Consider the following 26815-nt stretch of genomic DNA (forward strand, 5'->3'; position numbering starts at 1 on the left):
GTCAGAGTGACAAAAGTATAAGTGTATATATCAGTATATCCCTAGAATGGGAATCTGATTTGTGTTGCGTAATACATATATGTTCCTATATAATAGTAATTACAATATGAAATATATATAAAATATATGTTCATAATAGTTAGAAGTTATGAGTAATATAAGATAAAAATAAAAATAACGTAGACTTAGTGATATAGGTAAATCAATTGTTGAGATATATATATTTATTTTAATTTATTTTAAGCTCCTTTTTTTAAGTATCGATCTGACACTAATGTACTGATTCAGTCCTGGGCTGTAATGGGCTTTAAACCTAAAAATCCATTGCAATTCTGTACTCTCCAATTCATTAAAAGTGTCTCCTTTCCTGTTATTCATGTGTACAAGTTGTAGTATTCTGAATCTGAAACTATGATTAGGATTATTAAGAATATGTTTCGCCAGAGCATTTTTCTGATCTTTCTTCTTAATGTCATATATGTGATTGTATATGCGTTCCTTTAAAGATCTAGTTGTCATTCCTATGTAGAACGCATCACAACCCTGACAGTTAGCCAAATAAACCAAGTTTGAACTAGTACAAGTTGATTTAAAATTAGGTTTAAATTTAATGTCTAGCTTAGGATGTGTAAAATCTATTTCTTTAGAGATATAACCACACATATTGCATGTTTTACATGGATGAGTTCCTAGTACATTCTGTTTGGTAAGTTCTTCTCTTCCATCAGATAGTTTCATAACATAAATGCTACTGTATTGTTCATTATGTTTTTCAATACAAAGTAGTCTTTTGAGGCTCTTACTATTAGTATAAAGGAACCTTGGTCTTACTCCTATCTGACTCTTAATGTCATCATTTGTGAGCAATATCTGCCAATTTTTACGTATAATCTCAACTATATGTCTGTTATCACTAGTGTATCTGGTTTGAAAGGGTATGGCATTTTTATTTTTATACCACTTATATCCTCCTTGTGTCTGATTCTGATAATTCTCTTGTGTGAGGGGGGTTAGAGGTACCTCTAAAGACTGTTGAACTTGTTGAATCAATTCTCTACTGTAGTTTCTCTCTATAAACATGTCTTCTAATTTCAATATCTGTTCCATTCTATCTCCATGATTCTTGCATAGTTTGTTGACCCTAATGTGCTGGCCCTTGATAATGTTACGAAATATGTGTCTGGGGTGCATGCTGCTGTATTCCAGTAGCGTATTTTTCCAACAAGGTTTCCTATATATGGTATGACTCAAAATACCTTTGTCATCTTTGGTAATGGTTACATCCAGAAAATTAATCGTGGTTGTGGAATATTCAACAGTAAATTTAAAGAAAGAGGTGGTAGCTTCTAGATATTCCACTAAATCAAGAAATTCCTGTAGCGTGCCATTCCAGAGAATTATTATGTCATCCACAAATCGTTTATATAGTAACATCTTTTCAAAATTAACATTATTGAACAAGTGCATGCATTCCCAGTAATATACAACAAGATTCGATAGGTATTTGCACAGGAGTGCCCATGGCCACTCCCCATTGCTGTAGGAACAAAGTATTGTCATACATGAAGACATTATTGTTTAAAACAAGGTCTAAAATAGCATTCAGGAGAATCTGTTCATTGTTATTGAACCTGACTGTATTACGAATAATATAACTAATAGCTTCAGAACCATAGCCATTTGGAATAGAGGTAAATAGATTCTTCATGTCCATAGTTATTAGAAGACTACTGGTGGGAATACCTTCTTTAAAGTCTGTCAGTGCTTCTAGTAACTGGTGTGTATCCCTTAAAATTGAAGTTATGTCATTAACAATAGGCCTTAACTTCTTCTCTATATATACAGACATAGTTTCAGTAACCCACCCTTCTCCCACTACAATCGGACGTAGAGGTGGTGGTGTTATGCCTTTATGTATTTTTGGCAGTCCTTTTATGTATGGGGTCTTGGGTTGCTCTATTAAGAAATATTGATATAGCTCCTGATCTATCTGTCTGCACATTAGAAAATCATAAAGCTCCTGGTGTACTGAAAAAAATCAACCAGGTTTAAGAGGCAGGATCTGCCCTTAACAAAGCCGAACTGGGTAGGATCCAGTGTCTGTAGGTCCCCAATATCTTTATTTATGAGGTCCATGATGATCCTTTCCATAGCTTTGCAGACCAAGCTAGTCAGGCTTATGGGGCAATAGTTTCCAGGATCCGTTGAGGCACCACCTTTGTGGAGAGAGACCACTGTTGTTGTATGCCACTCTTTGGGTACATATCCTGTAGTAAGGCTGAGATTGAACAGTAGTTTTATGTTTGGGTTTAGCTCTTCTTGGAGTTCATGTAGGACGCAGCCCGGGACACCGTCTGGTCACATTGATGCTGTGTTTTTTGCTTTGGAGAGGGCAGCTCTTACCGGAGCATCTGAGATGTCAGGGGGGCAGCACTCTGCTGGGATAGATATTTGCCATTTTGGTGGGGGGGGGGGGTTTGCGCTGAACCTGTCAGCTAGGATGTTGGCAATGTCTGTGGGTTCGGTGTATTTTTTGTCATTTTGGACTAATTCTGAGCATATCTGGGAATTCCCACCCAGGTTCCTAACATAACTAAAGAAAGCCTTGTGATTATCCTTTGTCTCCTGTGCAATTTTTCTCTCGAAGCTGACCTTAGACGATTTTATGAGTGCCCGTAGTTTTTTGCTAATACTTATCAGAGATGCCTTCCCTTTTTGGGATTTTGCTCTATCATGTAGTAGCTTCCTCCTTCTATTGTATAGTTTGTTTATGGCTGGGGTCCACCAGACAGGACGTCTGCCTTTGGAGGATTGGGTCTTGGTTTTATTTGGGATTGCATGATCCATGCATTCCTGAAGGTGTTCACAGAATGCGTTTATAAAGGATTCTGCGGTCTGGGCCGTATTTTCCGCAGGCCCGGGGTCTTTGAAAGATTCCACCTCGGTTTTGAGGAGTGTGAAATTTGCTTTGGAGAAGTTTTTCACTGTGGTTTTCAGGGCAGGGGGTGGAGTCGGGATGTGAATACCCAGTGAGATTAGTTTATGGTCTGATCTTACCAGTGAGGGATACACTTCTGGTCTGGAGCATAGAGTCCCCATGTTGGTGATGATCAGGTCCAGTATGTTTTCCCCTCTTGTGGGAGTGGTAGCAAGTTGTTCCATAGCATTTGAGTTTATAAATTCTAGGAACCTTTGGGCTAGGGTGTTGGAGCTAGAGTAATGCTCCCAGTCTACGTTTGAGTAGCTGAAGTCGCCCAATATAATGGTGTTTGGAGAGACCTTCATATTTTCCAGTGTTCTCAGGAAGGCCGAGTGGGGTTCCTGGGTTTGGGAGGGTGGTCTGTCTTCAACATGTAAATGATGTTTGCAAAAAGAAGAGCACTAGTGCTCCATTTTAACATGTACAAAAGTCTGGCAGTGAGCATATCTTCAAATTCCTGGTACTGGAATTGCTGACTGAAAGTATAAGGGGGGGGGGGGTTAGAAATCACATGGAGGGGAAAGAGTTGCGATGGATTTTGCTGCTACAAGTGCATGTTCCTCCTGGGTTAAATGAACACGTCTCTGAGACCAGTCTTGAAATCCTGTAACTTAAAACATTAGAAAACCCTTATTCACTTCATTCTAGTTCACACGTGTGCAAGAGTTTGAAAAAGTTTGTGTTTTTTTTGCACTTTTTATTTAATATATTGTATCGTTTCTATTTCATATTTATCTTCATATCATTATGTTATGGTTCATTGGCAATTTATTAATAGCTATGATATGCACCAATCACACACATAATTACATCTGTACTACTATCCAATGAACGATTTGTCTTTGGTCAGTCTTGATTAGCTGCTAAGCAGCATGAATCATGTATTACCGTTTTAGATATTCTGTACTACGAATGCAAATCTCATGGGGGTGGTTTTTTTTTTTTTTTTTTGCTTGTTTTACAGTTTATTGGTTAGCCTGTATGTGAGACATGTACAACTAGATGTTTCATTTCATCCAGTGAAGAATAGCTCCTGCATTTTTGCCAACTAGTTTTCGATTTGTTGTCATCATTTTATGTTTGATTGTGCCACTGGCTCTGCTGAAATGTTAAGTACTAATCAAAATGTATTTACTGCAGTCCAGTGAGAGTGAGTCTTTGTCTTTGATCAGTCCTGATTACTGTTAAGCAGAATGAACCATGTATCACTGTTTTAGACATTTTATGTATTACGCATTCAATTCTGATGGGGGCATGTTTGTCTTTTACTGTTTATTGGTTAGCTAATATGTGAGAAATGCACCACTGGATATTTGATTTAATTCAATGAAGAATGGTTACTGTGATTTTACCAGCTAATTTTGATTCGTTGTCAGCACTCAAATTTTAACTGTGCCATTGGTTCTACTGAGATGTTAAGTACAAATCAAAATGTATTCACTGCATTCCAATAACAGCGAGTTTTTGCAATTCTTTTAGTCAGTCACTGGCTTTTACAGATCAGGTTGCATGAATATAATTGATTAATTCATTGTGATGAATATTTATGGTCTGTGGAAGTGGTGTATACACCACAAAAGCACTTACCTATTGATAGTTTTCATTTTTGTTTTTTATCGTGTCTTTGTACATTTTTAATAGTTTTTTTTTTGCATTAAATATACCTGCAAACTGCTGTGGTGGTCAGAACATCTTCATTTTATACTTTGAGTGTTCTTTGCGTGCTCCAACCTTTACTTGGCTGCCTTCATTTTTTACTTGTACATAGATATCCAACTTTTCTGAGAAGCTGAGTCTTCAGCTCACAAATGGTTATGTCGGAAATAAGATCCTGCTTCTTTTTCTGAAGCTGTCAATGGCATCTATTCAACCAAACATACACAAAGAGTAAAACTTCCTATTTATCTGCGGGAAGATCAACGAGGTGGTGGGAAACTTTCTGACACTTAGGGGCAGCCAGAATCACAGTGGATGTGGTCAGTAGCTAAAGGTCCAAAAAAAAAGTGAACCAGAGGAGAGGGCTGTTGAAAGCCAGCAGGACTGACATCATCTCTAGATGGTCAGGGGGTCTTTAAAGTAGAGTTGATGACAAAGCAAATAACTTGCAAGAGAAACAAAATTTTCTGTGGAGCCTCTAGCAAATCTAAATATTCTACCACTTTAACACTGCATCTGTCCACCACAAAGTCCTGTGAACCAGTAAGATCAACCTTCTAGAACAATGTCTTGCAGCAGTCATCTTCAGAAGTAGAAGGCATACCCAGTATGGATAACGCACAAGAAAATGCATCTTGGCTGCAGAAATGGCACTTCATGGAATGTCTGTGATGCAGAGTCTGAGAAATGAACATAACTCCACTGAAGCAAGACCATCTTTCTTGATTGTCCAGGAGAACTGTGAACTGTGGCTCAGAAAAGTCAACAAATATGCCCACTGTGAAAACCAACCTTTCTGATCAAGACAGGGTTAGCTACTTACCTTGACATAAGACAAGCCAAGATTCTTAAGTAACTTGAGAATCAGAAAACTTGAAACATAAGTGTCAGTGACTAAATAGGTAGTACACCCTCCTTTGGTGCTACCGTAAGGGTTCTGTTCCAATTCCAGGCAGTTAGAGTAATTTTCTAATAATGATACTGCAGTGTGGTATAAGGAGATGCTGCAATCTTGAGTGTACCAGTTTTCAGATGAGAAATTAAAGCGAAGTCCCATCTGTCTAAACTGGTGGTGCATCAGGTGGATGTAAAAGTTCCCATGCAATTATCTAAAAAAGGAATAGGGAAACACCCCCTGTGCATGGCCACATTTCCACAATTCAGTAAGAAAACTACTTGTTAGGTCAACATAAGTAGAGATTTTTTCTGGATATAGACAATCCTGCAGAGGACTGCAACAAATACAAAAGTCACATCAGATATAGCATGAGACAAAATGGTGCTTGTCATGACACTACTACACAAAACAATTTCTGATTAGTAAAAGTTTATTTTTTTTTAACAAACTAATTCATTTTGTGCCTATTAGACAATATGTACTACAAAGGCGTTTGAAGAAAGCTCTCCTTTAACTTCTTATGACAGAACTGAATAAAGTTATACTACAAAAAAATGAAATGATATGCTTCAAATAAAAGTCCATTTACCTTTTCTTCATCTGCTGAAGGCACAGTCTCCTGTTTGAATTTTTTGAGAGCTTTCTTTAGCTCCTGTGCTGTAAAGGATTTGGCATCCGTGTTCATTATGCCATGCCTTGCAAAGCATAAAAGAGAAATCAGGCCAGTAAATATACATAATACAGTTGCAACATTTGCACTTTTGTATTTTGACTGTTTAGACACTCTCATTGTTTTATTTTACTGGAATAAAAAAAACGGTTGCACAGTAAGATGACAAAGTAGGTTAAATATTTCACTCATGTCCGTACAATGGATAAATTGTTCTGCTGAGATTCGGACAATGACTTCCTTCTTCCTTAGCCTCTTCTTTAAATACAATGCTAAAAGGTACAAGAGTTGCACTTTCTCGACCCAAACCTTGCCCGAATATTCTGTAGAAACACAGTAGTCAGGCAGACCGTCTATTACTGCCTAGCCAGGTTAAACACAAAAAGACTAACAAGGAGCCTGCTGTAATATATAAGAGGTACAGTACCCTATGATACAGGTGGGCAGGGTGCTTGCAAACCACTACTTCCATACAAGCTAAATGTTCTCCAGTGGGGGCTTGATCCCTCCTCCAACCCATTAACTACTCCCTAAGGTAACACCATTCTAAGAGGAAAGGATCAGATTGCAAACACACACAAATACAAACAAAATCCTATGATTAGGCACTATTAGAATAATAAAAACTGAAAGGATAATGTTAGCTCTTATTTGGGACTTGAACCTAAGACCTTTAGCATATCATGCTGGTGTCACTGCTGCTGAACAAACTAGAGCCTCTGGATAAATAAGTGTTGCATATTGTCAGTACAGCTTTATCCTTTCAGTTGCAAACCCTCAAGCATGGAGACCAAGGTTGAATTATACACACACACACACACACACACACACACACACACACACACACACAAAGTCCTCTGCTTATATAGGCACTACTAGAATCGTAGAAGTGGAAGAATAATATTAACTCTCATTTGGGACTCAAACCAAAGACTTCCAGCATATCGTGTTGGTGTTGCTGCCTCTGGACATTTAGGTGTTGAGTTTTCCTTGAAGGGAAAAGGAATGGGGAATTTTGGAAGAAAACCAGTAATGGAAGCTGGGGAACCCCGCACTCCAGAATCATCTGCCAACATTCCCACAAATTTTTAAATTGTTGTCACTACAGGAAGACCATCCCTTATCCCACTTCCAAGTGCCAAAACCTCCCTAATAGAGGTGGTGAATGATTTAGCTCTGTTCCCACTACCACACATTGACTAAGCCCATTTAAATATGTAACTTTACATTTCAGCACACCAGCCATGGCTAAGGGCAGAAGTGTATGGCTTTGTCAGCAGCCAAATGAAAATCATAAAACTGCTCCATACTTACACAAATTAGGCAGAAACAAAAACAAAGGGTTGGCTCTGAGATTTCCTCTCAATTTGAGAGCTCTGAGTAACTGTCAGAAGGTCATCTACAATGAAAAATAGCAACAATGGGAATAGCTAACCTGGGCTTCCCTTTTCATTTTTTTGTGTGAAAGAAACCAAAAAAAAAACTTTGGAATAAAATAAATACAATTCCATTTATATTTCTGGAAAGTAGCCCTTATGTCCAGCAACATTTGAAATTTGGCAATAAAAGCCTGCAAAGATGGTCAATGAAAAAAGTCTGGTCCATCAAAGTTGCTTAAACAGCCATATCTTAGGATGAACTACATTTCAAGGGCTAACGCAGTCTTTATCTACCACCTGTACTGCTTTTCATGCAAAATACAAATACTTGATCATGTGGATATCGCACAAGACTATTCTTGCCCAAGAAATACACAATGTATTCATATCAACATCAAATTCCACCTATAATCCAAAAAAATTAAATTGCTTGATCCCAATGATACACAGTATATGTTTTGTCTCTAACCTGAAAAAAATATATAGTAGAAGCAAGTTAGAGGATATCCATTAATAAGTAGCCATTAATTATCAAATAACTGCACATTTCAACCTACTATAGATATCGGAAATCAATGTAGTCCAATAGGATGAATTTTTGATATTAATGTGGTATTGAAAGGTACTAGTTGCCTGGAAATTCTTTGCCAAGTGGAATATCAAAATAATCCAACCAGCACATAACAGACATTTCTTACAACTGCAGTACTTCAAAAGTATTTAATGTTAAAAAGCATGTAACTAGACAATCACTCATTCTTTCCCAGTGTATTTTTTCAGGTATATGTTCTGTCAGAAGTTTTAACAGTATGGTTGCGATATCTGTAGACTATGGTATCTATATCTTTAAATGATAATAAACTAGCTAAAGGAAGTTGCAAGTCGCATGATGCAGTGTCGGTGTTCAGTCTCAATAAAGAACTCAGTACTTCTGTATTGTCTACTTGCAAGCAGTGTCAAGAGATAAGAAATATTTGCAGAACTAGAAAAATGTATCTGCAGCAGTAAAAAATACATTTCTTCCCAATATTTCATATATATATGAAAGTGCAGAAGTATATTTTTTTTTAGTAAAAAATGCTCAACTGCAAGTATCTGAAATTCTTTCACTACAAGGAAATTACGCAAAACTGAAGCTTTAGAACTAGAATTCTAATTCATTACTTGGTTTGAATTAATTAGTTGTGAAGCCTTGAAGAGGTACACTATACTACTTTGGAAGAAGCCTTGAAAATGTTTTACTCGTATATGTCCTGAAGGGAAGAAAGTTTCGCACTACTTCAGTTTTCCGAAATTCAGTAATTCTTGCAAGTCCCAAACTAATGTGCAATTTACTCACCACTTGTTCTTCAAGGGGCAGAAACTACAGACGCTTACGTTACTGAACTGAAAACAGAGCTAAAGACTGTGAATTTGGTGAACTGTATGACTGACTAAAGATAGTCTTAATTGCTTGTTATGCAAGATACCATGGAACAAGGGGAAGGCTTTTAAAAGGCACAAGCCTGAACTTATCCAAACATGCCAATGTGTGCAATGCAAGTGAAATCACAGTTAAAATAATTAAGGAATAACATGGGTGCATGAAAGAGAAAATATGAGTCAAACAAAAATTCAAAACTGAAAATAAAATGATAGAATGTTGTAACAGTATGTATATGAAAAAGATGGCTTTGAGGAGTTGCATTGTGACTCACAGAGTCCAGAGAAAAGGGTGTGCAATTAAAGTTTAAGCCTTATGTACCAAGTTTGTTATATATATCAGAGGCAATATTGACCTGTATGTAATAAAGTCTGTAAGCTATACCCTACTAAAGGGTTTTTCCCACAATATACAAAAGGAAAAGGGAGAAGTGCATTAAAAAACAATTTGCATGTTGCAAAAGAGAAATCTGAAGATGAGCTACTCTCTGACACTACTGAAGTGAAACAAACTGATGCAGAGCAGTCTGAAAATGAGCTACTCACACACTACTGAAGTGAAACAATTTGATACAGAGTAGTCTGAAAATGAGCTACTTTTTAACACTACTAAAGTGAAATATATTGATAGAGTAGTCTGAAAATGCTTCTGAAGCATTCAGAAAAAATCTAGGAAACCTGTTGGATATAAATGTTGAGAAATGGCAATTACTATACTGAATGTGAAGTAGACAAAAGGTGCAACGTGTATAACATTATGACTGAAAATACTTTAAAATATTTGCGCTACAAAGTGTACAGACAGATGCCTGCCCCCCCCCCCCCCCGGCATAGACGGAAGTAGCAGTCCACAAAATTCACAAAAATTGATAGGCCAAAGAAGAGCAATAAAGATGACAGAGTGGACTATTAAGGATAAGAAAGAAATTATGTATTGTTACTATTATGAAAGAAGCCCAGAATTTCCAGACACAAGATACACAAATCGATTAAGAAATTAGAGGAAAGAAAATACTTCTGCAAGAAAAACTGTCAGAAGTTTCAAATGAAAATTTGTATTCATTAATACAACAGATTTGTGAAAAACAGTATATAGAGCAAGAAACTTTGATCTGTTTGGAAAAAGAAGCATCTGAGGAAGTGTAAAAATATAAACAAACAAAACCTAGAGCTATTTGAAAAATATAAAAAAGAAATATGGACATGGGAAAGAAAAAGAGATTTGATATGGTGCAATATTTATGCAAAGGAGAAAGCCAAACTAATCAATATAAAGAAGACAGCCCCAAAGATATTCAAAGAGAAATACAGGCAAAGGCACCCAGATATGGAAAGTTTACAATAAAAAGAAATATCACAAAGATGGAATGTAGAAAAGAAGCTTAGTAGAAGTTAAAAAAATAGAAGCTGCAGTTATGGAATGCCTACGAAGTGAAGAATATGGTGTAAAAGGTCTAATGCAGGTTACATCACAGCATGGTGGAGTGAGCCCCCAAAGTAAGGAAAAACAGAAAGATCAAAAAACATCTGAAGAAGCAATATGGACATGGGAAAGAAAGAGATTTAATATGGCGTAATATTTATGCAAAGGAGAAAGCAAAACTAACCAATACAAAAAGCAGCACCAAAGATATCTGAAGAGAAATAAAGGCAAAGGAATCTGGACATGGAAAACTTTACAATAAAAAAAATAAGAAGACAAAGTGGAAAAGGAGATTAGTAATGGAGAAGTTAAAGAAATAGAAACTAAGGTTAAGGAGTACCTGCAAAGTGAAGGATTCAGTGTAGAAAATCAAATGCAGAAAGCACCACAACAGAATATAGCAGTGGATATCAAAAATTAAGGGGAAATCAGTGGAACAGGAAGCAATTGGTCAGGTGCCAAATCAAGATAATTTGGAGCCTCCACAGGAAACCAGTAAAAAGGTTCACTTGAAGCTAGACAGCAGGGAAGGAACAGGAAACTGTGGAAACTCTGATGCAGTCAATGTTGAGGAGTGATAGACCAGTGAGTTCCCATATGACAGAACAACAGACGACAGGATGAAATTGAAGAGAAGATGCCACGGGACGATGCTATACAACTTTCTATAGAATGCCTGCAGAAAATGCAGAAAAAAATGTGCCCTCAGTTTTGAAGAAAATGAGCTAAGAGAAGAGTTGTTTGATTTAATAGACATGGATAGATATATTAATATCAATGAGAGAAATAGACTGCAGAAGGTCAATAAAACCGAAAAAGTCAGAAGTTTGATTAAATGAACACAGTAATTAGGACTGTTCATAGAGATCCGTGCGATATAACAGAAGTAAACAGGATATATTACTGTGTAGCTAAATTAATAACAGATAAAGTTCTACCACAGGAACATAGGGCAGCGAGGGAAAGGAAGGGCAGAAATCAAATACCATCATGGAACTATCAAACAGAGGAAACTATGAAGCAATTAAGACAAGAAGTGTCACTCTTAGAAGACTATAGAAGAGGGAATAGATTTTCAAAAATACTAAGATGCGATTAAAGCAATGCACAATACTAGAACAGACCAGGATCTAGCATGCACTATCATAGCCAGCAAACTAAAAATTTCAGCACAGGCAGAAAAACTTAGACGATACACAAGTAAATATAAAGGAAAAGTACAAAATAAGCAATTTATTGATGACCTAAAAAAGTTTTATAGAGAATTATGAAATAAGGTAAAAGGAATTGAAAGACTGCCATAAAAGAGGAGGTAGATACATTTTAGAGAACTACCTATGAAGATCCTGCAGAACATAATAAAGATGCTAAATGGATGGAAGAAGTAAAAGAAAGAATAAGAAGTTTACAGGTACAGGACATGAAATGAGATGAAGTAACAGCCTGAGAAATTGAAACTAAGTTAGGAAAAGCCTCTAATTGGAAAACCCCAGGCCCAGATGCAGTACGCAACTTTTGGCTAAAAGTGTTAACATCTTTGAATGAGGATTTAGCCATGAGTAAGAACTACTTATATGCGCACCCCTAACAGACACCAACCTAGCTAACAACAGGCAAAACAATGCTCCTACTTAAGAGTGAACCTGCAAGCTACCATAAAAAATTATAGACCAATAACTTGCCTTTGGACATCATATAAACAATACACAAGAATTGAAACTGACAGGGTTTATAGTCATTTAAAAGAAAACTCAATTATGGCAGTAGAATAAAATGGCAATAAAAGAAAGTCATATGGAACAAAGGATCATTTGTTGTTAAATAAAGTCATACTGGAGAACTGTAAAAAGGGGAAGAATTTAAGTATGGCATGGATTGACTATAAAAAAAGCATTTGATAGTATCCCACATTCAAGGATAAAAGCGTGGTTAAAAATGTATAAGATACACTCTACACTGATTGACTACATTACAGTGACCATTAAACAGTGGCAGACCACTATGCAATTAAGCCATGATAAAGGACAGATTACTATCCCAGGGATAAAAACTTAAATGGGGATATTCTAGGGTGACTCTCTGTCACCACTGCTATTCTGCCTTACCATTAACCCATTACGCTAACAGCTTAGGCCATGGCTACAATTTGGCTCCTAAAAAAACAACAAAGTGTAAAGACCTATCTTCTCTGTTGATGATTTAAAAATGTACAGCTCATCAGACAAGGAACTGAAAGCACAGCTGCAGGTTGTCAAAGCTTTTTCAGATGATATAACAATGTCATTTGGTCTTGATAAGTGTGCAAAAGCAACCTTTAAAGCAGGAAAACTGCAGCACCAGGAAAACATAAGTTTGGGACAAGAATGTGAGAGGGAGTGTATAAATATTTGGGAACTGATGAAGGATCAACAGTAAAACATGAACAAATGTGAATAAAACATAGTAAGGAATACTTTAGAAGATGTATATTAATTCTCAAAACAGTGTTGACATCTAGGAATAAACTCCAAGCTATAAATCAATTTGCACTTCCTGTCCTAACTTACAGTTTTGGAGTGACTGACTGGGCCCAATGCGTTTTGGATAGATTAGACAGTAAAACAAGAAGGATGCTTCATGCTCACCAAATGATTTGTAAAAATCAGTGCATGCTAAGATTATATATTCTGCATTTTGAAAGAGGGATGGGCCTCCTTGAAACTGATTACATGTATAGATCTACAATTGTGGGACTCCACACATATCTGCTGATCTCACAAGACCCAAATGTAGTGAAAGTTTTGAAACATGAGAATAAATCTAAGATGACTACTCTGCTTAATTTCACAGAAGCATATCGGCATCAAGCAGTAATGGAAATCAAACCTGAAGTAGATAAAAAATCAGGTAGCAACTGAATGTGCCAAAAAAACAAAAGAAATAATATAAAGTGAAGGACCAGGTGAGCAGGCAAGAAATGTGGAAAAAGCATAAATATAGTTGCAAGTATAGAAAACTTCTAGAATAACCTCATGTTGATCAGGAACAAACAAGAATAGTTAAGGAGAGGCAAATTCAAACCAAGAGATGAAAGGTTAATATTGGCAGCCTAAGGTAGTGGGCTACTTACACGCTGGTTTACAAAGTCCATTGAACATGTGGGAGAAACAGACAAATGTAGGTTTTGTAAAACTTAATTGGAAACAGTCATACACCTTGTTGCTGGTTGCGACATACTAATGGCAGAAGGACTATATACTGAAAGGCAGAATAATGTGGGAAAATAGTTGCACTGGGGAGTGCACAAAAATTATTGTACTGAAGTGGTCGAAAAACACTGAAAACGTGAGCCATAAAGCATCATAGAAAATGATGAAGTTTATATCACATGGGATCACCTATTACCAACAGTTCAAAAGACAGTTGCTAGAAAAGTGGATATAGTGGTCCACGAAAAGAAGAGGAAAAGTAGCATTGGTCACTGAAATCGCCACACCCAGTGACTACAGCGTCTTGTGCACAAAGAGAGAGAAAGACACAAAGTCATAAAATATCAGGATCTGCAGGCAGAAACGAGAAAAATGTGGAAGAAAGATACCCAGACAGTTCCAATAGTAGTAGGAGCAACGAGTCTTATAAAAAAGACTTTACAATCGTATTTAGTTATGTTACCAATCCATGTAACCACATACGAACTGCAGGAGGAGTCATTACTGGGCACACTGCGGGTGCTGCAAAGAGCACTTTTGGCAGACATCAAAGATTGAAACAATACTAATTTTATGGACTTTAATCGTACTTTGACTTAGGAATGGGGTCCATTCCAGTCATGGTATTAGAAACCCAAAGACTTGGACAAATTAAAAAATACAGAAACACTTTCCCATCTGGTGTTCCTGCAAATCAGTGCAGCATTTATTGCCCCCCCCCCCATCAACACTGATCCCTGTGGGAACAAAATGCACACACACACACACACACACACACACACACACACACACACACACACACACACACAAAAAAAAAAAATATATATATATATATATATATATATATATATATATATATATACACAAGTTTTGCATATGCCGTGTCCATCTCTAAACCTCCTGGAGCAAGAACCAAAAGAAAAATTAATAAAAACAACCTTGGGCCACAATGCACAGGTTACCAACAGTTAAATTGCAATAAAAAATACAAGGATAAGCACTTTTGTCTCAGAAGTGAGACGACTTCAAATAAAACTTCACATTTTTACCACCCTTGTATATAAACATCAATCAAGCAGTTACAAACATCCTCTCCGTTAACCTTTAACAAACCATAAGCCAATCGCCAAACTTTAACAGGCACTTTAAAAATATATCAAACAGTTTAAAAAAAAAAAAATTATAAAATGTTTTTGGTGCTAGATTGTTGGTGGAAACACTGTTTTAACCGGTTCACTATCCTGATGTTTTGTAAAAGACGGTTGAAATAATATATATATAATTTTATAGTGCTTATACATTGAGTTAATGTTTATTTATGGGAATAAAAACAGGGGGGAAACATTTTATAAATTTTTTTTAAAAAATCCTCAGCGATTTGCCAGAAAACAAATTTTATGAGAAGCGAATGGACAAAAAATATGAGGCAAAAATCTTGACATTTAAGTATAACCTGTTTGGCCACACAGCTACAAGTGACAAAGTTACTTAAATTCAGGACTGGGAAATTTAATCAAATCCATGAGTCCAGTAAAACTGAACAGGAAAACAAAACCTCAGTCCTCCTGGCATGAGCTCCAGCAGCAAATAACCGAATGAGCAGTAACCGCACTGACTCCACGCTTCTTCAGCTCCAAAATGATAAATTGAGTTTTCTTCAAGGCCAACATGGTCCCCCTTTGAATTTTGGCAGGCATGATACTCCTCAAAGATGAATTTTCTTGCTTGGTATGCAGTATTCCTTTCGGCTTTCTAGTTCAGAAGCAAACTAACCATTCACCCTTCTGCCCTATTTACATGTAGACTGAACAGACCTAAATGAAGACGAAAAATGCATCAGGTCCACTTCTAAACAAGGAAGAATCTGGCTAGAAGCATGTAAATTAGTTGCAGTAAAGTGATTCTCTGGTTGGCTAAGAAATCTACAGATGGAACACAGGTCGCTTTAACACAAACCTCGGATGCACAAGCACCCAAATCGGCAGTCAGAGAGTTAAGGCTTATTTAAGCCTAAAAATGGGTGCTCCTGTGCAATTTGCGATGACAGAGTTATGGCTTCAAGGAACTACCATTGTCTCTCAGAAGCAAAGTAGAACAAAAAAGGAAAGAGTAGGGGTCATTAAGGGTAACTATAGTGAAAAGTATGTAAAACAACAAAAGATTCACATTTGTATTAATACACAAGATAAAAATAAGGAACTTAAGAAAGAGGATTACTCATGATTTACAGCTGAGGAAATGATCTTAACAGTGCCAAATGACAAGTTAGTTTTGGTAAACAAGCAAACAAGGGTTTCTGTAACATAAGAATGGATTAGCAAAACTCTAAATTGTATAAATTTAATACACTAAGTGTATTTCATCATTATCATCAAAGGCATTCCAAAAGATAGTTTTACATGTAACTGAAAGCTTAGAAGATATTGTAAATGAAGTGTAGGATCAGACATAACAGCAATTAAGAGAGATTGATAAAGCTTCCAAAGAGAATTTTACACCTTAATTTCAAGCTATACAAGAGTAAATGTAAAATAACACCAACAAATTGGAAAGTGTCAAGTTTTAACATCAGATAAGTTTGAAACTTGATGTATAAAAACTCAGAGCCTTTGTACAAATGCCAAGATCAGAAGAAAAGCAAGTAGAAAAGTGATTTCCAGAAATAAGTCACCTATAAAATTTGTCCCAAATGTACCTACAATAGCTATGCCTCTAAGAAAGCTGTTGCAGAAGATGAGGCCTGGCAATGAAGCTATGAAAATATAAAGTTTTGACATGAGCGAATTAACTAGTTACACACGTCCCAGTGTTGAAGTACTACATTATGAATAAGCTTGTTGTACTGCAGGTAGATGCCTGTCATAGTGGAACAGAACAAACTAGTTACCTTTAGCTCGACAGCATTTACAGATGAACAAAAAGATATGCTTAGATAGAGAAGAAATGCTAGTGACAGTATATGTATTCGAGAAATTCCATAAATATGATAAAAAATTTCAGCTGGAAACAGATCACAAACCCTTGCAAAACATGCAGAGACTTTCTACAAGACACCTCTGAGATGGCAAAAGCTGTTATTTAGTCTACAGAGTACTACAGACAAGGCAAGAAACAACATACAGCAGAAATGCTGATTACTACATATTTACCAGAGAAGTACAAGGAGTTGTTTGATGAAGAACTAAAGATTCTTTGAATAATGCTGTACTTAACCAATGACAAAAAAAATGCAATAATTCCAGATATGTAAAGACACAATTACCGAAAGATGTTACAATGAAAGGCCGCCCAAAGCAAAAATCAGTAATGAAAAAATTAGATTTTTTTTTTTAAGAAATAAAGTTATATCAAGGGCTTAATGTTCAAAGCTGGCAAAGTAGCAGCTCACAATCAGCTGACAGGAAAAATGCAAGAGAGGATACATGACAGAACTAGCCACTCAATGGTACAAGCGTTTGGCTCTTAGTGATGAGGTCAGATTGACTAATGTTGATGAGACTCCCCGACCCCATATAAAAATAGGAAATGGGGCTAATGACAAGGACAATGATACATGAATCAAATCCGAGAAATGTACAGTGCAAAGACAGTAACAGAAACAATTATACCTAATCATAGAGATCAAGAAATGCAGAGTTTTGCAATTTGCAATGCAATGGATATGTACAATAATCCAACAGAAGAAATGCTACCACACACAGTACCACATCACCATGGGGCAGATTGAGTACAGATTTTTTTTTCCACTTCAAAGAAGCCATGCACCTCATAAGCACAGTTTATTCTAAACTCCGTGAAATAATCAAACTCTTCTGCTTTCTCTTTCGTCTTTTCCAGTTAGGAGTCGCCACAGCACAACAAAGGTCCGCAGAACGACTGACAGTGGAGCTTTTAGGCATCAAGTTGTAGGCCCGGTGCCCAACCGTCCACAGAAGCCACACACATGCACACACTCACACCTACGGGCAATTTAGTGCGTCTTTGTCTTTGGGATGTGGGAGGAAACCGGAGCATCCGGAGGAAACCACGAAACCGCAGGGAAGACATGCAGATTTCACACAGAAGGGACCTCAGCTGAGAACTGAACCACAGAACCTCTTGCTGTGAAGCAGCAACGCTAACCACTGCACCACCACGGCCACCCATGAAACAATAAAAGTCACTGATGCAAATTCAGTGTGATTAGTGCATGTCAGGTGGATTCACACACTTGGTGTATAGTCCCTTAAAACTTTATTGTGTAGAAACCAGTCTGAGCATTAATCAGATGCATGAAAGTGCATTTATAGTCCGAGATGGACAGACCAACACTACAGACTGTGAATCTCACATAATGCTGTGCTGCTCACTGACTGTGATATGCAGGGATGCACAGAACAACCCTGTGGCAGCCACACACATGCACACGCACACACATGCGCGCGAACACACACACACACACACACACACACACACACACTATATTGTTCAGATGGGATAAGACAGGTATAGGTGACAGATACCATTTCACAAATGTACTAGCACATTTTTTTAGCTGTATTGTTGTGTGACTTGCTGTTCTCGGTCTGATTATTGCTAATCTCTGTCTGCATTTGATTTTGAATTGGAGTTATTCTTCAAAGGTTTGGTTAGCTGTCCTATTCATATGCTGCTGTATTCATGACATCAAGGAGTTTGCCTCTGGTGAGCTCTCGTATGTCTGGCTATTATACAAAAGTTAAATGCTACTGCTAGGGTGCACGTGACATCCCGCGCCTCTCTTGGATGTCAGCTGTAAACGGACGTGTGGTACAAAACGGACATCAGCACGCACCGGTTCAGAACTTCTCTGCCGCCTGTGTGATTGCCAGCTCCGGTCGTCAAGTTGCCAGTAAAAGTGCTTTCTTCGTTTGACTTCAGATAAGTACCCCTTAGGGGGTTTCTATTCTGTTACTTGCTATTGTTTTAGGTTACATGTCAGGTAAGAAGGGCAAGTGTAGGTGTGGAAGGAAAATTCCACATAAGGATTCGCATGAGCTCTGCCTATTCTGCCTAGGCTGTGAACGCGACAATACCATCGGTAGTACTTGTCAGGCCTTTGTCCCCAAGACCCTCAGAAGCCGTCTTGCAGCCTTAAAACTATACCTTGAAAATCAGAGACTCAAACGTCTAACATGGACCCGGTGTCAGAATACTTGGACGTGCCCCCAGTCAAGAAGGCCAAAAAGAGTAGGCCCAAACAGACTCCTCTTCCCCACCAGTCCAGCAGTTGCTCTCGAGGCTAGTGAACGTCCAGAGTCCTCGGAGCTTCCTTCAGCATAAGACACAGAGGAAATCTGTCCTTTGCCCGAGGTCATGTTCCGGAGGGAATCTCAGGTGCCAGATTTGATTGCTGAGGGGAACTTAAGCTCATTATATCCGAGGGTCTGTGTGGCATCTCCCAAATCGTGGTACATGAGGACAGTCTCTGACATAGTGAAGTGCCAGCCGACGTCCGGCCCTCCTACCCTCCACCGCATTTCTGAATCCTCTCTCCCAGAGACCCATAAGAAGAGAAAACAGAAAATGAAACACATTTCTCAGCCTCTGCCTGCTTCACCTGTCAAACAGCCTCTGGATTGGCAGGCCTTCACCCAAGACGTGCTCAATGCCTTTCTGGCCTTGCATTATGACCCGAAGCCTGCACAGGCCCCTATGCCCTCTATCCCTAAGGGACCTGTTCCGGTCATCTCTTCAGGAGAAGAGGATTCATCAGATGATGAATCCCTCACCTACTCTTCTCAGATCACTTCTCCTCTTGGATATGCTTCACCAGAGAAGTAGTCCAACGGCACTGACTTCCCTGGTGAGGACCTTTGGTTAGGAACATCACCAAAATACAAAACTTTTTCAAATGGGACAAGCAGTCAAGTGACTGAGACCCAAAAGAGATACTATGAACTTCTACAAATGGAGTCTCCCAGCCCTTCTGCTGTGCCTCCAGTACACCCTGCTTTTCTGGATGCCTTCTTGACTGCTTCTAAAAACCCTGACTCACAGCCCCCAGCACCCAAGCATCCAGACAGATTCTACAAGGTGCCCAAGGAAGCAACCATCTTCTACAAAGCCTCTTCTGCAGACCCTGCAGTTATTTCCATGACCACTGACAAAATCTCAAAGCTTGTACGTCTGCCACCCTAGCAGTAAGAGCAATCAACTACCAGACGCACATGGCAAAGTATTCCTTGGCTCTCTTGGAAGATGTGGTCAAGCAACTGGGATAGCTCCCTGACTGCCCTGCTAAAGCTAAGATTTCCTCCCTTCTGAACTCGTGCACACAAGTGACCAATCACTCCATCAAGTGCAGCTATGATGTTGTAGAAGCATCTGCAAGGGCTGCTATCTCTGGATCTGTCATCAGGAGGTACTCCTGCTTAAGATTTCAACCCCTCCCTGATGACATCAATGCCAAGCTCCTAGAAGTGCCCCTGGACAACAAAAACCTGTTTGGTCTAGCAGTTGCTGAACTCTAAGTCCCTCCAGACCAAAGGCAAAGAACTGCAGGAATTAAGACATATCTTTGTCTCCCCACTTCCGCGCTTTCAGAGAAATTACCGAGCTAAAACTTCCTTTGTTAGGTCCTCAGCTAAGAGAATGCAAGCTAAACCTAGAAAGGACCACAGGAAACAGCACTGTTCTAGGTCTGTCTCCTCTACTCCATCCTCTAAACATTCCTTTCAGGGAAAGCCTGGTAGTCTGCGATTAGCAGGCCCTCCATCCAAACACCCCTCTTTCTATTCCCCTCTCCCTTCCCACTTGGAAGCAGGTTACCCAGGACTCCTGGGTCCTATCTATCATAAAGCAGGGATACTTCATGACCTGGGAGACCAGACCCACTCCAAAAGGCATCCCTCCCGCACCCAGAGACCAAATCCCACTTGTCCCTCCAATCCTGCAGGAACTTCTTGATCAAGGAACCATTCAAGAGGTCCCATCTTCTGCAAGAGGAAAGGGATTTTATTCAAGAATTTTCCTGGCCCACAGGAAGGAAGGTACCTGGAGGCCTATCCTGGACCTATCCTACCTCAACACCTTCCTCCGAGTCCCCTCCTTCAGGATGCTCTCTCTCCCTACCCTTCATCCGCTCATTCTGCCTCAGGCATTCCTAGTATCCTTGGACATAAAAAGCACCTACTTGAACATCCCTATCCATCCACTTTTCAAAAAGTACCTCTGCTTCTCAGTAGATTCTCCACACTATTAGTTCTGTGCTTTACCCTTTAGTCTCTCTGCAGCCCCAAGAGTATTGACAAAATGCCTGGCCCCAGTCATGGCATTTGACAGGATGAAGGGAATACAGCTTTTCCCCTATCTAGACAACATCTTTATCCAGGCTACATCAAGTTCTATGTCCTTGCAACACCTGCAGTTTACCATCTCCCTCCTTACAGGTCTGGGATTCACCATAAATCACAAAAAAATCCTCCCTGACACCCTCTCAGGATCAGGTATTTCGAGGATGTCAGATTATGACAAGAGAAATGATGGCTTGCCTGCCACCAGAAAAGATTGTGGCAATCGCATCTTTCTTTCAGGGGATCCTTCCTCTCAAAACCATCTCAGCCAGGGAATTCCTCAGAATCTTAGGACGCATGGCCTTAACTCTCCCCCTGGCAAAGCTACACATGAGGAAGTTCCAGTGGTGTCTAAGAAGTATCTTGAAACAACACCTACATACTCTAGAGTTCACGATCCCCATGCTTCCTTGTCTGTCCAAGGAACTGAAGTGGTGGATCTCTCAGATTCAGTCAAATCTGGGCCTGCCCCTACAGCCCATATCCCCAAACCAAGACCTCTTCACAGATGCTTCAAACGCAGGCTGGGGACAACCCTAAAAAATTGGAGAGTGAGGAACCCATAGACCCCCACTCAACAAAAAGATCACATCAATATCAATGAAATGAGAGTCTTGATACTACCTTTGGATATTTTCAAGGGTCAACTTCTACCAGGCACACTGATTTGGTATACAGACAATACCACTGTGCTGTGGTACATCAACAAACAGGGAGGACAAGGTCCTACCTCCTGTGCAGATAATGTGATGGCAGATTCTTTAAGCAGGACCATGACCCTGTCTCACGAATGGATGTTGAACAGGGAAGTGTTTCTGGACCAGATCTGTCAATGGGGTATTCCGAATGTGGATCTCTTCGCCTCCCCCCATAAACAGATGGCTCCCAACCTCCTGCTCCAGGGCACCTCACCCAGAGGCTTGGAAGATAGATGCTCTATCAATTGCTTGGAAGGGTATGTACGTATATGCATTCCCCCCCTCGCTCTCATTCAGAGAGTCCTTCGGAAAATTCAGAAGGAACAGCCTCAAATCTTGCTAGTGACTCCCTACTGGCCAAGGCAGCATTGGTTCCCCTACTATTTCACCTAGCCAATGGCAATCACCACAAGTTACCCCAGAGAATGAACCTGCTCATACAGGACAAGGGAACACCCTCAACTGTCCACACTGACCCTCACATTGTGGGTGATGGGGCATGGATTCCCTTCAGACACCTATATACAAAGGACATGAACCAGGTTCTGCAGGAGGTCAGAAAAGCAACTACTAAAAAATCTTACCTGTCAAAGTGGAAGAGATTTGCCTTATTGTGTCAGAAAAACAGCCTACAACCATTGATAGCAGAGCCCCCAGTAGTCTTGTCCTACCTGTGTGCCATTATGAAGTCCGGACTATCATTTGTTTGTATCTTTCGGCTTTTCCAGGTTAGGGGTCGCCACAGTGGAACTCCGGTCCGCTAATGATTGGCAGTTGATTTTTACGTACCGGCTTGCCAGGCCTGATGCACAACCTTCAACGAAGGTACGCCCATTCACGCATGTCTCCACGCAGAAGACGCTCTAGCTGAGAATCGAACCGGACAGCATCTTGCTGTGAGGCGACAATGCTACCGCAGCACCACCACCGCGGTCTACTCCGTTAAAATCCACCCATCTGCCATCTCAGCTTGCCTGCCCCTGGTACCACCTTTAGCATCTACATTAGAGGTCAAACTCTTCCTGAGAGGGGCACTACAACTCAGGCCACCAAGGAAGCCCATTCCCCCTTCTTGGGACCTTAACTTTATCCTAGAAGTATTGACTCTACCACCATTTGAACCAGCCGAAGACTGCTCCCTCCAACACCGCACTTGGAAGACCATACTCTTAGTGACCATAATCTCTGCCAGAAGGGTCTCCGAACTCCAGGCCCTTATGGCAAACCCCCTTCACTGTCTTACACAAAGACAGGGTATGTTTGCGTACTAACCCCGCATTCATGTCCTAAGTGGTAAACGACTTGTCCTTAAATCAGACTATCAATCCAACAACCTTTTTCCCCTCTCCACAGAACCGAGCAGAGAGGATACTTCACTCCCTAGACGTACACAGACAACTCAGGTTTCATTTGGCCAAAACCAAATCCTTCTGAAAACCTGACAGGCTCTTCATCTCCTCACCCAAGAGCACTGGGTCAACCTGTTTCCAAGCAAACTATAACCTCTTGGATATCAAACACCATCTCCTTTTGTTACACTAACCATGGTAAGTCACTCACAGCCCCAGTTAGGGCACACTCAACCAGGGCAGTGTCCTCCTCGGGGCATTCCTTAAAGGATTGGACACAGCTGCTACCCTAGAGGCAGCTACATGGTCCTCAGTTCACATATTTACCAGACACTACAAAATGGATATGGTCTCTAGAGCCAGGGAAGGATTTGCCAAAGCCATCCTCCATGGGTTTATGGAAAGTGCTTCTGGTCCACCACCCCTTCATTAGGACAGGAGCTTTTGCACTCTCCCTGATGTCATGAATACAGCAGCATATGAATAGAAGGACATAGTATTGTTGTGTAAGAACTTACCATAACCTTAGATACCCTTCTCTTCTACATGCTGCTGTATAGTTTTCCACCCAGCCTTCCCCCTCACACTTGCCTGATTCTTGATTCCTGGAGTAATCACTCCATAGTCGCTGATTCCAGCGGCATTCAGTTCTGAAGAGGTGCAAGCTGCTGACCACTTTATACCAGACATCCGTTTATGGCCGATGTCTGAGACAGGTGCAGGATGTCACATGCACCCTAGCAATAACATTTAACTTTTGTATAATGGCCGGACGTACAAGAGTTCACCAGTGGCAAACTTCCTGATGTCATGAATACAGCACCATATAGAAGAGAAGGATATCTAAGGTTATGGTAAGTTCTTACACAACATTTTCCATTTTTTTAATCTTTATTCTTGTACTGTATTTTGCTTTGTTTTAGTTTTTTTCTGGAGTTTTAACAGGTCTTGGTTAGGGTCAGTTAGAAAATAATTCTTTTACAGACAGTAAATAAAATCCAGCTAATTAGTGGGATATGCTGATAAATATCATTCCTCATTTAAACTACAAGTATTTAGTGAAATCTTTATTTAGCTGTGGTGCTGTGTAACTTGCTGTTATCTGCCTGACTATTGCTGATCTCTGTCTGCATTTGATTTTCCCACCTGCCCTGCTCCTGTTGTGCTGGCTTTTGAGTTGCCCACCCCTACTATAAATCTGACTTTGGAAACTCCTCCACACTCTCATCTCATCAGCTTATTCTACAAAGTACTGAGATCAATTGGTAAGCCCCCCCCCCCCCCCATCTCTTAAACTTGCATTGTCTTCTGCTTCCTACTTTCCCACTTACTAAAAAAAACCTGCATTTTACTGCATTTGTGATTCTTCCTACTTTATCCAGTTTTTTGCTGTACGTTCTTAAAGTGTTAAGTTGCATTTAATCTGCTGTATTTACGGCTACTTGTTAGTAGCCTAATTATATTGCAACTGTTATTCTAAGCCTCTTAGTTCTGATTTAAGCACTTGGGCACCAAACTAGTTATCTTATATTAGGGAAGTTTGTGGTCTACAGTCTTGTGGCAGAAGATAGCTACACGCTTCTGAGCTAAAAACTGCAGTGTAAGCGTTTTTGTGCTTTTATTTGATTGGCTACAGGGTTAGCTTATTTAAAATTTGAGTCTCTGTGCCTGAGGCATTTGGCAAAGTTTGGCAACCATGCTACTCAAGAAGAAAAATGTTTTTGATTGGTCACAGGACCTAGTTTGTGTGTTTTAACAAATATCCACTGCTATTTAAGTACCGAAGTCGTACAATGCATGGCTCATAACCTATGAGCTCTGAGGCATTTGGCGATGTTTGGCAACCACTCTACTTGAAAAGAAGAATATTGTTGGTTTCTGCTAAACTCTACAAAAGCTGAGACTCACCTGACCATATCCACTGTTTTGGCACTTGTTTTTTGTATCGTTTGTCACATCTACATTAATTGAGGGTTGTGCTGAACATATACACTTTTTGTGCTTTTTTACAGTCTTTACTTAGAACTGCCTTGGTTCCACTTGCGTGAGAACAGAGGGGACCTCGGTCATTTTCTGGTTTGGAGTTGTGTAAAGGAAAGAAAACGGTTATTGATTGGTCACAGGGCCTTACTTGAGCCTTTTTATTGGCGCTCTTCTGCTATTTAACCACTGCAGTTACACAACACTTGGCTCATAACCTACAAGCAAGCTAAGACTTGCACACAGCCAATGTTTCAGCAGTTGTTTTATTTATTTATTTGCATTGTTTTTGTCACAGCTGCTCTGAGTGTTTCTGTGTTGAATATCTGCACTTTCTAACTTTTTACAGTCTTTAATTAGAACTGCTGCTCTTTGTACAACAGTGCCTAGCAGTGATCTGTAAAGACACTGCTATCTCTCAGTGTAATTTCCCCTTGTAATCCTAGCAGACTCCAATCTCTCAGTGCAAGTTTCCCTTAAAATACCCTTGCTGTCTAGACAGATTTTTTTAAAATACTAGAGCATCTAGTTTGTGCATGGCTGAGCACTGCTCATCAGGTTCCTTGTGTTACTGAAATATTCAATATTTAAATTTCCCTCACTCCTCCCTAGTAGATCAACAGCCATGGATATGTCCTTCCCAACTCTCTCTCTGTGGTCAGTCTGGTAGAGATCGGTATTCTGAGACACTGTAGCAAATGAGTTGTGTATACAGATTACCCACTTATTCTCAATAAAACAGATAAATTACATGAAAGGTGTAAATACACTTGAACCTGAAGGCAAAACTCTCTCATACAACCAAAACTAATTAAAACCTCCTGCATTGCACAAACAAATAAAAGGGTCCTCAGCCATCAAGTAAATACTCTGTTAAACCACCCAGAGCTACACATAGTAACACTGCCTCCACTGCTAAGCCCTTAAGGCACACCAGCGCACAGCCAAACTTCCTGGTCATTGGTGATTCTACAGTGAGGCAGACCGATCCCTCCCATCAGAATGGGTACGGACAAAGTCACGGTTAGCTGCCTTTCCAAGGCTAGGATCTGTCAAGTCACATAGACGCTCAGGTCACTGAACCACAGGTACCAGTAAGTCATAGTCCATGCGAGTGTTAATGACCTGAAAAGTACCTCCCTGAATTATATGAAGCGAGATATGACCGAGCTCGCAGATTACATGCCTCAGGCAGGTATGGGCCCAGCACTGAGCAGCATACCGACTTCTCCAAGGATGATGCCATAATATCAACAGAAAATGATTGATTTTAACAGTTGGCTTAGCTTCTGGTGTCAGTTCAAAGAGGTACAATATTTGACAGCCTGGAAGGACATGGTTAACACACCACATGGCTTTGCCAAGGATGGTCTACACTTATCTCCTCTAGGATTTCAGATACTAGCAAAGACCTTTCCTGCCCCCATAGTGCTTTTTTAGGCAATGCCAAACTAAAACCTCCAAATGTAACTAAACCTATGAAAAAATACCTGAAGGTGGTACTGCTCAATGTTAGAAGTCCTAACAAGAATCTTCACTCCCTGCATGCCTTCCTCTCCCTGGAGAGTGTAGACATCTGTGTAGTAATGGAGACATGGTTTAATGTCGGGTAGAACACCCTGTCAGTGTAAGGTTATAATGCCTTTCAGATCTTTAGACCAGCTATGGCACAAGAGGAAACTAAAGGTGGAGGAGTTTCAGTCTATATTAAGAACAAGCTCACATCCAGACTAGTTAGAGTGTATGACCCACTGGAATTCATACATGTGCAACTCACCATAAACCGGGTCTCATACCATATCCTTACAACCTACAGGTGCCCCTCCATGTTCCAAGGAACCGGTGCCCCTCCATGTTCC

At 39.7% G+C, this 26815-nt stretch overlaps 1 protein-coding gene across 3 annotated transcripts in view; it reads right to left on the minus strand.

Annotated features, from left to right (window-relative positions):
* Positions 1-26815, minus strand: part of SIL1 (SIL1 nucleotide exchange factor) — a 500357-nt gene that overhangs the window by 86729 nt on the left and 386813 nt on the right. For all 3 annotated transcript variants that reach the window (XM_044069009.1, XM_044069011.1, XM_044069010.1), the window contains exon 5: positions 6124-6229. In XM_044069009.1, the coding sequence (XP_043924944.1) occupies positions 6124-6229 (106 nt within the window). The remainder of the gene's footprint in view (positions 1-6123; positions 6230-26815) is intronic.

Source organism: Protopterus annectens, chromosome 4.part0 (genome assembly GCF_019279795.1).
Source record: "Protopterus annectens isolate FY-2018-M chromosome 4.part0, PAN1.0, whole genome shotgun sequence".
Lineage (NCBI taxonomy): Eukaryota > Metazoa > Chordata > Ceratodontiformes > Protopteridae > Protopterus > Protopterus annectens.